This window comes from Corylus avellana, chromosome 7 (genome assembly GCF_965113065.1).
Source record: "Corylus avellana chromosome 7, dhCorAvel1.hap1.2, whole genome shotgun sequence".
NCBI classification, from domain to species: Eukaryota; Viridiplantae; Streptophyta; class Magnoliopsida; order Fagales; family Betulaceae; genus Corylus; species Corylus avellana.
The window spans coordinates 23,522,563-23,534,590 of record NC_142496.1 but is presented as its reverse complement, the minus strand read 5'-3'; the positions used below and the strand labels follow the sequence as shown (position 1 = coordinate 23,534,590).

The window sequence follows — 12,028 nt, the reverse complement described above, 5'->3', positions numbered from 1 at the left end:
GTTCAAGGGTAAATCCTGCCTAGTGGGAACAATTACAGACTCAAGTGCATGGTAGGGGACGCTGTCAAGGCATGTTGATTGAGGCGTCGTCTGACGATGAGTGTTTCCAAGGCAGACGTGTCACCTTCTATTTTTTTTTTTGGTACATAGGAAGTGGCAAAATTGAATGAAAGACTTGCGTTTTGATTATACGTGGCGTTTTGAGGATAAGTGTGGGTTGGAGAATAGCGTGGACTTGGGCCGGAATTGCGGGCCGTTAGATGGGTTGGTTAGTTGGGTTATTAGCTTGTAAATTGATTGTAAGTGTATATAAACAATCAGTAAGTAAGCTGTGTAAGAGCATTATTAACAGTCTTATCAAATTTTATTCATCAAAATAGCTAAAAATTATATTTTTTCTATTTTAACTGTCAACTATTTTAAAACACTCATAGCACCTCACCATTTTAACTATTCATTTTTACTATTCCATTTCAATATTCATTTCCAAATATATTTTATTTTATTTTTATTTTTATTCTTTATCTCACATTTATATTTTTCAATGTTTGTATTTTTCTAACGATCATATTTTTGAATATTTGTCTTATCATAATGGTCATTTTTTAAAAAAAAATTTGTATTTTCCTAACGGTTATATTACTTGATTGTCTCCAAGAGTTAACTTGTGAGCCACGCCTATTTAAGCAGAGGTCACTAGTTCGAATTATATATATATATATATATATATATATATATATATTACTTGATTGTCTCATTTGTATTGCTTTGGAGATTATTGGGTGTCTCGAATTACCCATTAATTCATTCTAATTCCAGTACATCATTCATTTCTCATAAACACTTCCTTCATTCCACAGTCCAATTTCTAAAAGCAAATACGTTACATTTTATACAAATAGAAAGATAGAAAAATCTTTACACTAGGCCAGAAAGATTATTAATGGGGCTGGCAGATCAATTAACATCTGGGAGGATCCAGGGATCCCAAACCCCCATAAACTACGGACTTTCATTTTTTTCCAATTTTATAATATGATGAAGTTGAAATTAAGGAACTTCGAATTGGTAGGCGTTTGAAGCTCCTAAAAATTAATAATTCTTTTTTCACACAAACGTAAGAAGTATGAGTAGTTAATATAGCGTTGATGGACTCAAACTCATAGGCTTAAGCTTTTGGGTTATGTGGTGTCTCAACATACTATATTATGGGCTCACTATAAAGATTCTAATGTATCAATCTTCCTAACAAGTGGTATTAGAGCCGATGGTGGTATGCAATATGGTGGAGTGGCGCAGGAGCAAGCACATGCACAGGCAAAAGGTGCTTGGAGTGAAGGGCAAAGGTTTCTGGAGTAAGAACAAGTGTGCAAGCTGTGAACATAAACGAGGGTCCCTAGAGAATGAGCAAAAAATATGAGAATTCACGGAGTAGGGAAAAAGGTGCGTGATGCAGGTAAAACCCACATAGCCTACGAGTAATCTTGGACATGGCCATAAGATTGATAAAATGCTTCAGTTTGAGGGGGAGTATAGCAATGTGATGATGAACTCACCCATAAAAGGGAGATTGTCGAATATATATGTGTGAGTGTAAAAATGATAGAGTCCTACATTGAAAATATGTAAGAAGTGTGAGTAGTTAGTATGGCATTGGTGGACCCAAACTCATAGGCTTAAGCTTTTGGTTTATGTGGTGTTTCAACATGCTATATTATGAGTTCACTAAAAAGATTCCCCAATATATCAATCTCCTGTATCAAGAATTTATTTATTCATTTGTTCTTTTATAATTGAATCTCATTAAAGTTCAAATTCAAGTTATCACCATGCATTACTATCAGATACAAGACTTCAAGGACACATATGTTTATACCAAACATTTATAGGAAACTAGAAGCAGAATAATTGGAGACTTATTTGTAAAGTTCCATGACTCCCCAAACATTGTAGACAAGGCAGTCAACATGAAAGCCCGAAAATCCCGAACTCTTGCTCAAGGCCTCGAACTCCTTCGCAGTTCTTTCCTTCCCTCCAAGGCTAACAAGCATGATATTATCAGTGGCAGAAACAAACTTAGCACCATCAGTTGACTCAGGTGCATCTGGCATTACATGGTCAATGATAATCACCTTTCCATTTTGTTGTAGTGCTTTATTGCAGTTCTTTAAGAAATTTATGCAATGTTCATCACTCCAGTTATGACATGTAGCCTACAATATAATACATGAAACATGCAAAGTGGTGGTCATGATCTCTTTGTTTTTTTTTTTTGCAGTTAAAAGCCATGTCAATCTTCTTTCAAGTGTCACATAAATGGTTCATTAACTGACCTTTATCATAATAGCGTCACCTGTTGGAACACTTACATACATATCTCCTCCAACATGCTCAATACCTGCATAAAATTTGACTTTGCTCTTCAACATCTATTTATTATTTTAGGATAAATAAGAAGTAATTTATTAAAATGAAACTAATGGGGAAAAGAAAAAATGGGGAGACCAGCCATTAAGCCCCAAAACCATCGACACAACAAAATAACAAGAACACCTAACATCCCAAACATGCACAGCTCGAGGGAAAAAAAACACCAGATAAGCCAAAACAAGCACAAACAACCTCACTAAACCAACACAAACCAACACAAAGCCAGACTATTTGACTATGAATACATACCCCAGGACCAGAAAACACCCATTACAGGGAACACAACCACCATCAGATCGGGCGTAGAACAAAGAGGATGGGAAGGAGAATGAAGCAAGGAGGCGGGGAGGGGGAGAACTCAGAGGATAGAACAAAGGCATTTCAATTTTGTAGTCTCAATTGATCATTTTCTTCAAATAGTTATTGGGGTTGGAAGAAAATTCTGAAGCTTAGGAGGATTGCAAGATCCTTTTTTTGCATTACGAATTAGGGAATCGGGAAACATTTTCTCTTTGGCATGATTGGTGGCACCCCCAAGAGGAGTACTGTTCGAAAAATTTGGGCATAGAGTTATTGTGTACGATCCAACAAGTCATGTTGATGCAAAACTCTCTAGTATTTTGGTTGATAAACAATGGGTTAATTTGGAGGCCTGCAAGATCAGAAGATTTAGTGTGAATACAGAGTTTTATTCCTTCTATCTAGATTGGTGATTTTGATAAACCTTCTTAGATGCCCTCTAAATCAGGTAAGTATACTTCTGAAACTTGGGAAGTAATTAGATTCAAATTACCAATGGTTGCATGTTTGATAAATGTTTGGCTTTCATGAGCAATTCCAAAAGCAAGCTTCTATACTTTGGTTGACAATAAAAAATCGAGACTGGCTACCGGAGTTAAGATGTTGAAATGGGGATATACAGGGGACCTTAAATGTGTGTTCTGAAGAAATTGTATTGAGAGTAGAGATCACCTCTATTTTGAATGTGGATTTACTAAAAGACCATAGAGGGGAATTAATGAGGAAATGTATGTAGGGTGCTCCTGATGAAACACATTGGGAAAGAATTATGGATGGGGGATTTAAAAAGCAAAAAAGGAAAGGATTAAGGGCAGTAATATGTGAAAGCTGGTAATGGGAGCAAGTGTATAATTTTTGGAGGGTAAATAAAGTCTGAAGAAAGCATAATGAAGGCCATTTCATGGAATGTAAAAAATAGAGTGTTTTCTAAGCTTGAAAGATTTTAATAATTTTGAGTTGAATATGGTTCTTTGTTTTGTATGGGGAATTCCCCTCTCTGTTTTGAATAATTAAGTGAGTAGTGTGATGTAATTTTTTGAATTGTAAAGGTGTTGAATGAGTGGTTAGGAGTGAGTTGGAAGTGCTAAGATTTTTCAGCCTTTAAAGTAGTTGCATGAATATGTCATTCATCATAGTTATTTGGGGTTAGGACCGGTTCTATAAATTTTGAGGCCTAAGGCAATAATTTTATATAAGAAGCTTTCTTATATTTAGAAAAACTAATTAAGTAGTATTTATTTAAATTTCTATATTATAAATTTTTTTTTTTTTTTTTAAATCCATTCATCTCGTTTTACTAATTAAGTTTTTGTTTGGTTCTATTGTTATAGACTCTAGATCTCTCACACGCATAGAAATGAATGGCCAACATACAAAATTGTCATAGATAGAGAATACATAGGCTATAAAGTGTCGAAACTCCTTCACGAGAAGAGACAAAATGCACTCACAATTTTCATTGGCTAATATTTAGGGTGGCCTCCTTCTACTTCTTGAGGACTTTTTTTCTCTTCAATTTGGGGGCTTTAGGCAATGGCCTAAATGGCTAACCTATTGAGGCGGCCCTGTTTGGGGCTTAAATGCTTTGAAGATTAAGAGCATGAGGGCTAGTTGGTTTGGCGATCTACAGGTTTATCATATTTGGGGGCAGATGAATGCTATTAAACATGGTATCCAGTTGCATTTAGAGCAGAATTTGATACAGAATATGTATTTCTTGGGAAGTTAGAGCTCATATTATTGCAAAAGGTAGATTCAAGAAGATTGCTGAGAACCTTAGTGATGTGTAACCAGTGGAGATTACCAGCCTCGATATTCTCTAAATATTAGACTTGAAGTCTCATGTTTTTGTCTTAGGTTTGTCAGTTTCAACACATGTAAAAAGTAGTTGTTGTGGTCTATAAGTTGATCTGTTCTTGTTTGTTTTAGCAACTAAGTTCCCACTAGAGTATTTTGTACTTTCTATAATTTTTTTTTTTTGGGGGGGGTAAAAGTTATCTGAATCATAAAAATAAAAAAAGTTATACATCTCATCATCTTAGCTTGCACACTAAATAAGCCTAAAATTGAAAGGGGACATAGGGGTATGGCTATCAAATATTGTATTATAGTACCTGGATAAGATGGCGCATGTTGTATCATATGAGGCAAATCAAAGTTGATGCCTCTAATGGAAGGGTACTTGGAAATGATCATGTTGAGATCTGCTCCAGTACACCCAGCAACATCAACCAGCAATGATACTCCCTCAAATCCTTTGTATGTCTCAAGAACTTTTTTCATCGATATTCCGGAGAGATCAGCCATAGCCTGGTTAAAAATTTTGTTTAATGTTGGATCAGCTTCCATGTATTCGAAGATATTGGTCGTCCCATGGACCTTTTCATATAGATTACCTTCTTCAAGAATAGCATCCTTAAGATGTCGCCTATAATTACAAAATGAATGCCAAAACAGATTGAGTGGTGATATATATGTAGTGTGAGATTAATATATATATTGCATTTGGATTTTTCCTGTTTTTGTTAAATAATGCGTATGTTCAATGGTTGCATAAACGTACATACCAAACCTCTGCTACGTTTGGGTGAGAATTAAGTAATGCCATGGAACTTAGGAGGCCGCCATCTCCATTTTGAGCAAAGAATTTGCCAGCCGGTGATACTCCATAGAGTCTCTCAACCCTGCCATCTTCGCAGGTGCGCATAGAGCAAGTAAGAAGTGAGTAGGTTGCAAGTAAACGGAGCATGCGATCAAGCAGAAAAGGGGCATCTGGGTTTTTAGTTGGCAGCTGAGAAGCAATCTCAGAGGGCGACATGTAAGCATCCTGGTTTGCCCGACTAGCAATTATGTCGAACAGGTTGAGCTCAATAGCAGCGGTCAATGCCATGGGAAAGATGTGAGAGGTGGACAAGTGCATGGCATAGAGACATGCATTGTCGTCTTCTTTGTAGTTTTCTGTGGAAGCCATATTTAGTAATTAATTTGCTTCTTTGATTTTCCAGGCAGGGTGTTGAGGTTTGCCGTATTTGTAGTTCAAAAATGCAGACTGCCGTGCTCGGGGCGACATCCAGTTGCCGGCCACTTCTGGATGCCTATTGATGAATGTAATCAACGTCGCTGCACATTTTGGCTGAGCCGCTAAAACTCATCATTTAACGTTGGACTTTTTTGCCTGATCAGCAGCCAAAAATAATGATCAACATGGATGGATTTATCGGCTGAGCAGCTAAAAGTCATGGTGATAGAGGGAATAACTAGCCGTAGGACCAAATTAATAAAAATATTTGATTTAGGTGCTGAAAAAAAAAAAAAAAAAGTTACCGATTTTTTCTTTTAGTTTATTTTAACGGCCAAGATTTAATTTTGCTCTCTCTTTCACTAAAAAAGCAGAAAAATCTTTTAAGACTTAAGAGCAATCTACCCGGCCAAAATAGCTACTGCAGACCTACAATCCCACAACGTGGCAAATAATCAGACACTCAATGGGAATGAGAACCATCTTTATGGACGGGTCCATAAAAAATGAAACATGATCCTCTCCATTTCAAATGAACTGAATAATATTCAGTTAGTTATAGTGGCCGGAATAGGTATTTTTGTCATTTTACTTTTTGAGGGGACAAAAATATCCCTCTACCAATTCATTTGAAATGGAGAGGATCCTAATTCATAAAAAATAGCCACATATTCCCAAAAGTAGGTATGTGACGTAACGGAAGACTTAGTAACAACAAACCTAAGCGTTTGCGTCTTCTAATCAAAAGATAAACAAGCATGATGGCTTATGAATGATAATTAAGATAAATTTTATGTTACGATAATAATTCAATTGAGTGCATTTTACTGTAACACCCCCAAAATTAGGTCGGTTAATTCAACCTATCTTGGTAGGGTTACTAACAATTCCACCAGTACAGTTAACTATTAATTGACTGAGAGAATCGCACATTAACAATTCAGAGTAAATATGAGTGGAAGGCAAAAATACACGATTTGAAATTTCTATAACCATAAGGTATACAAGTATTATCACTAATCATTGACTTGGAGCTACCAACCATATATATTTAAAATTACCCGTCAAACCTAGTATCGTGAATTGTTCGCCTGACATCTTCATCCTAATGAGCTCTCTTACCCTTATTACGACCAACCTGCTAAACCACAATTACTGCGTAAGTCTACGACTTAGTAAGCAAACATTATACTTAAGTACGAAATGAGCTTATGAATTATAGTTTATATATGGAAGAATAAAAGGGTAATTACCTTTTTACCCCCATGAACTACCATGCTCCGTCAATATGCCCCCATAAACTACAACGCCCACCATCTGACCACATCAAACTACCATTTACTTACCAAAATCCCCATTCGGTCAGTCAACCTCGTTAAATCAGACGGTCAACCCATCATGTGCGCTTCACATGCCGTTTTATTAATTTCTCTCCCACTTTTGCCCTCACTTTGGAGTGTTAAACGACGATTATGCCCTTCAGTTACAAGTTTCAACATTTGAAAATGTCTTCAACAGTTAAACGATGCTTATACCCTTATCATTCCTGTTGAAAGATTGAAATACCTCAGCAAAAGGGAATCTAGTCATCCGAGTCCCTCAATAAAAGTAACTGTATAACCAAACTATCCATTAAACGTGCACTTTTCATCTTCTAGAAGTGAAACCCTAGAACGGCTCTGCTACCAAAAAAAAAAAAAACACACCGCACACACACATTGATTAGCCACATTTTGGTAGTTCATTTTTGCGATAAAGTACCATGTTTATATGTACAGACATATGCGTTGTTTGTTTGTTAGTTTCTTTTTATCTGAAGTGGTCCCGTGTGGTCTTCGATTTCCCGTTTGTTAGTGGCCACCTATATGGGTGATTTATTTATTTATTTATTTTTTGATGAATAAGTAACTTCATTAAAAGCTCAAAATCCAAAAACAACAAAGTGCCAATTACAAGCCACCAGCTAGCACAACCTCATAAAGGCTAACAAACCAAACTAAACCAGAAACAAACTGCAGAACAACAAAACTGCAGAAAAAGAAACCACCAAAACCAACAAAACCAATCCCCAAACCCAAAGTATCACAAAAAAACAGACCCTACAGAAGGCCTAAAAGCAAAACCTCACAGTGGCTATATCCCATAAGACTATTAGGAAACAGAAAACAAAACAAAACCAGCGGGCCACAACCACAACCTGATCAGCAAAGCACTTCTGCAGAAAGATTCCACAAAGAGCAAAACACAAGGTTCTCCTTATTTTTTGGAAACCTTCCTTTCCCAACTACTCTGGTTCAGATTTCCCACAAAATTTTCTTCAACAATTGTTCCTCTGTTTTTGGATGACCTGCATGTTTGATCTCATTTCGAGTGCACCAGATATTATAAACAACAGATCCTAAAACTAATCTGCAAAGCATAGCTTTCAGAGACTTGCAGCCCCAATCATTCAATCCCAATTGCAAGATATCCTCCCATACAATAGGAACATTATCCACTCTGCATCTAAACATACAGAACTTCCAAAGTCTATAGCTGAAACTGCATTCAAAAAAAAGATGATCACGGCTTTCTAACTGGTTCCTGCAGAAAACACAATTGACATCTCCATTATAACCCCAAGTCAACAATCTATCTCCCGTAACCAACATTCCTTTCATAGCAAGCCACAAAATGAAAGCATGCTTAAGAATAGCAAAGGGGAACCAAACAAACTTCCACCAAGTAATCTGTTCTTTTTTTTCCCTAAGAGCCTCCCAAGTATCTGAACTAACAAAAACACCTTTCCTAGAAGCAGTCCAAATAGGCTTATCAATAGGCCCCAAACTGATTTCTGAAAGACTTGCTTGTATGTCCACTAAAGCATCAGATCTAACAGGCTTCCAAAACCAGCTTCCATTGTGTATAACAGAAGAAAGTTTGGCCTCCACCCTACTCTGAGCATCATAAACAGCTCTATAGCCATATTTCTCAATTAAGATTCCAGCAGGATGCCAAAGATCGAACCAGAGGTGAATATTTTCCCCATTTCCAACCTCAAACCTCAAAAACTTTTTAGCAATATCCCTTAAATTGAGTAGCTTTCTCCAACACCAAGAACAATTCTGGGGGATACCAACACTCCAAAAACTCTTTTGCTTTAGAAAATTATTTTTAACCCAAGCCACCCAAAGAGAGCCAGATCTAGCAAAGATACTCCATATGTGCCTAAGCATAGAGGTCTAATTCCATACTTCAAGCCTCTTCAAACCCAAACCACCTTCCTTTTTGGGGAAACAAACTTATGACCAAGCCACTTTAGCCTTTGTAGCCTCAACATCTTTCCCATTCCATAAAAATCTATTAAACTTCTGCTTAATAGACTTTATAATACACTTAGGGAGAATAAAAATACCTGTCCAATAAACTTGCAGGCTATACAAAATAGAAGAGAGCAATTGAAGTCTTCCTGTGTAAGAGAGATTCCTAGATAACCAGGAGTCAATGCGACCAGTAATTCTATCAAGAAGCACTCCACAATCTGCAGAAGAAAGTCTAGAAGAAATCAGGGGGACACCAAGATATCTCACTGGAAGATTACCCTCCTTCATCTGCAAATCAGTCAATAACTTGTTCTTGACCCTATCTGAAATTTCAGAACAATAAAAGGAACTCTTAGAAGGGTTTGCCTTCAAGCCAGACAACTCCTCAAACTCAACTAAAGCAGCTTTAATAACCTTTATGGAACTCACACTAGCTTCAGAAAGAATAAGCAAATCATCTGCAAAACACAGATGAGTAAGCTTCATCTTCAAACAATTAGGATGGAACTTGAAACCTGAGTCAACTCCAGTATGGGCAGCCATAATCCTAGAAAAAACTTCCATAGCTAAAACAAACAAATAAGGAGACAGAGGATCTCTCTGCCTTAGCCCCTTCTTCCCTTCAAAGTACCCAACCAAGGTACCATTTACACAAACAGAAAATCTAGGAAAGGTGATACACTCCTTGATCCAACTTAAGAACTTCATAGGGAAACCAAAACAGTGAAGACAATGGATCATAAATTCCCAATTTACTGAATCATAAGCTTTCATAAGGTCAACTTTTAAAGCACATCTAGGCTTACTTGCAGCCTTAAGATAATTCCTAACAATTTCTTGAGCAAGAAGGACATTTTCAGAGATGCTTCTATTAGGAATAAAAGCTGACTGATTCATACTCACCAAATCTCCAAGCAGAGGCAACATCCTATTAGCAATGATCTTAGTGATGCACTTGTAAATGACATTGCAACAAGCTATAGGTCTAAAATCACCCATAGAAGAAGGGTTAATCTTCTTAGGAACCAGAGTAAGAATAGTGGCATTAACTTCTTTTAACAACAAACCAGAAAGAAAGAAACCTTTGATAGCTATTACCACATCTTTCCCAACAATAGGCCAAGCAGCCTTAAAGAAGTCTGCAGAAAACGCATCAGGGCCAGGAGCCTTGTTTGCTTTCATATTGAATAGAGTCACTCTAATCTCTTCTTCTGTAATTTCTCTCTCCAACCAACTTGCCTTAGCAGCAGGAATAGCCATATGAATCAATTGCCTTACACGAGCTGGCTTAGTTTCAGTAAACATCACCTGATCAAACCCCAGTAAATTCTTATAGAAAGTCTCAGCCACCTGTTTAATTTGTTCCACATCTTCCACTCTATTGCCCTGCTCATCCCATAAGTGTGTAATGGTATTCTTGGCTTGCTGAACTTTGAGAGAACGATGAAAAAAACTGTTATTTTGATCACCTAACTGCAGCCATTGATTCCTATTTTTTTGCTTCAAAAATGCCTCTTCAACTTTTGTTAAGAAAATATAAGCATGCAGACACCCCCTCTCCTTTAATAAACAATCTGCCCTCCCATGGATGCAATAACATATTGTTGAGCGAAATCAAGATTATCCCGAGCTTGAATAACTTTATGTTTCAAATTCCCAAAACAAGTCACATTCTGTCTTTTCAACACAGCTTTTACAGATCTAAGCTTCACATACAGTTGATACATTTTTACCCCATCAACTTGGATATTCCAACCTTCCTTAACCCAATCTAAAAAACCTTTATGCTTTATCCAATAAGAATAGAATTTAAAAGGCTTATGACCAAAACTCTGCAGAAAACCAGCCGAGATAATGGCAGGAGAATGATCAGAGATACCTCCAAACTTAAAATCCACAATAGTCCTACCAAAAGCATTCATCCAATACTCATTTGCCAATACTCTGTCAAGCTTTCTAGCCACAAACCTAGGCTTTTCACTCTTATTAGTCCAGGTGTAATAGCAGCCACTAAAATTAAGGTCAAGCACCTCAAGTTCATTCAAGCACTGTCCAAACTCCACTTCATAAGAGTTCAGTTTATTCGAACCCCACTTCTCAGCCAAAGACTTCACAACATTAAAGTCACCACAAATCATCCAAGGATTAGCACCCACCCTACTTTTCGTAGAAGCTAAACTAGTCCAAAGCAACTTCATGTCCATCCCTTTGTTAGCCCCATAAACAAAAGAATGAAACCAACAAAGATTATGCTTAAGGGATTTAATGAGACATTGAATACTCTGCTCACACTTAACAATCATAGAAACTTCATAATCTGTTTTTTCCAGCAAACCCAAATATGTCCCAAAAAATGCTTATCATAATTGAAAACAAAATCCCAATCTGAAACTATAGCAGACCTAATCCTATCTGCTTTATTCTCCTTTACCCTTGTCTCAATCAAACAAATTAAACCAATCCTATGAAGATTAATCATTCTCTTTACCTCCAGCTGTTTTGAGGGATGATTCAGACCCCTCACATTCCATATCATGAAATTCATGTAGTAGGAGAAAACCCCCTCATCAAAACCTCCTCCTCCTCTTCCATTATGCTTTTACCTTTATTCTTCAAAAGATTAACACTCTCCTCATTTAAAGCATGCTCAATAACTTTCTGGATGGAATGAGAAATGTGATCTGAGCCTTTCACCTCACCTGACTCAAATCTGCCATAACCTCTAGCAAGCAAATGAAACGAGTTAGACCAATGCCTTTGACTATCCTTAGCAGAAAGTTTAGAAGCAGGAGAATTCCTTGTAGATCTATCAACTTTCCATTGCTCCTGATTCACATCATTAGGCACAGTCCCAAACTTAGCCTCAATATCCTTCTTTATCCCAAGACCAACCTGATTTGAGGGAACAAGATCAGTCTTCTTAGGGATCCAAATCTGTTTCTCAACCTTAGTACAAGTATAAGTCAAATGACCAAAA

The 12,028-nt window shown here is 37.0% G+C and overlaps 2 protein-coding genes across 2 annotated transcripts; both read right to left on the bottom strand.

Moving 5' to 3' along the window:
- Nucleotides 1-1,759: 1,759 nt before the first annotated feature.
- LOC132185634 (caffeic acid 3-O-methyltransferase) lies at nucleotides 1,760-6,068 on the bottom strand. The gene is made up of 5 exons (XM_059599394.2): nucleotides 6,055-6,068; nucleotides 5,298-5,905; nucleotides 4,845-5,158; nucleotides 2,334-2,398; nucleotides 1,760-2,213 (listed from the first exon to the last, which is right to left on the bottom strand). Exons 2-5 carry the CDS (start codon nucleotides 5,699-5,701, stop codon nucleotides 1,917-1,919), a joined length of 1,080 nt encoding a protein of 359 aa, XP_059455377.2. The 5' UTR covers nucleotides 5,702-5,905; nucleotides 6,055-6,068; the 3' UTR covers nucleotides 1,760-1,916.
- Nucleotides 6,069-8,043: 1,975 nt separating this feature from the next.
- On the bottom strand, nucleotides 8,044-11,255 carry LOC148584690 (uncharacterized). The gene is made up of 4 exons (XM_088518573.1): nucleotides 10,623-11,255; nucleotides 9,319-10,476; nucleotides 9,144-9,269; nucleotides 8,044-8,853 (listed from the first exon to the last, which is right to left on the bottom strand). Exons 1-4 carry the CDS (start codon nucleotides 11,253-11,255, stop codon nucleotides 8,044-8,046), a joined length of 2,727 nt encoding a protein of 908 aa, XP_088374699.1.
- Between the last annotated feature and the right edge of the window lie 773 nt (nucleotides 11,256-12,028).

Bases quoted from the DNA above. Each gene is read 5' to 3' on its own strand.
- LOC132185634 (XM_059599394.2), bottom strand. From the start codon at position 5,701: ATGGCTTCCACAGAAAACTACAAAGAAGACGACAATGCATGTCTCTAT. The intron at 5,159-5,297 runs GTATGTACGTTT...TTGTAATTATAG, and splicing joins CCAAACGTAGCAGAGGTTTG to GCGACATCTTAAGGATGCTA. The intron at 2,399-4,844 runs GTACTATAATAC...AATTTTATGCAG, and splicing joins ACATGCGCCATCTTATCCAG to GTATTGAGCATGTTGGAGGA.
- LOC148584690 (XM_088518573.1), bottom strand. From the start codon at position 11,255: ATGGACATGAAGTTGCTTTGGACTAGTTTAGCTTCTACGAAAAGTAGG. The intron at 9,270-9,318 runs GTGAGATATCTT...TTTCTTCTGCAG, and splicing joins TGAAGGAGGGTAATCTTCCA to ATTGTGGAGTGCTTCTTGAT. The intron at 8,854-9,143 runs GTATTTTTATTC...GGTATCCCCCAG, and splicing joins CCTGCAAGTTTATTGGACAG to AATTGTTCTTGGTGTTGGAG.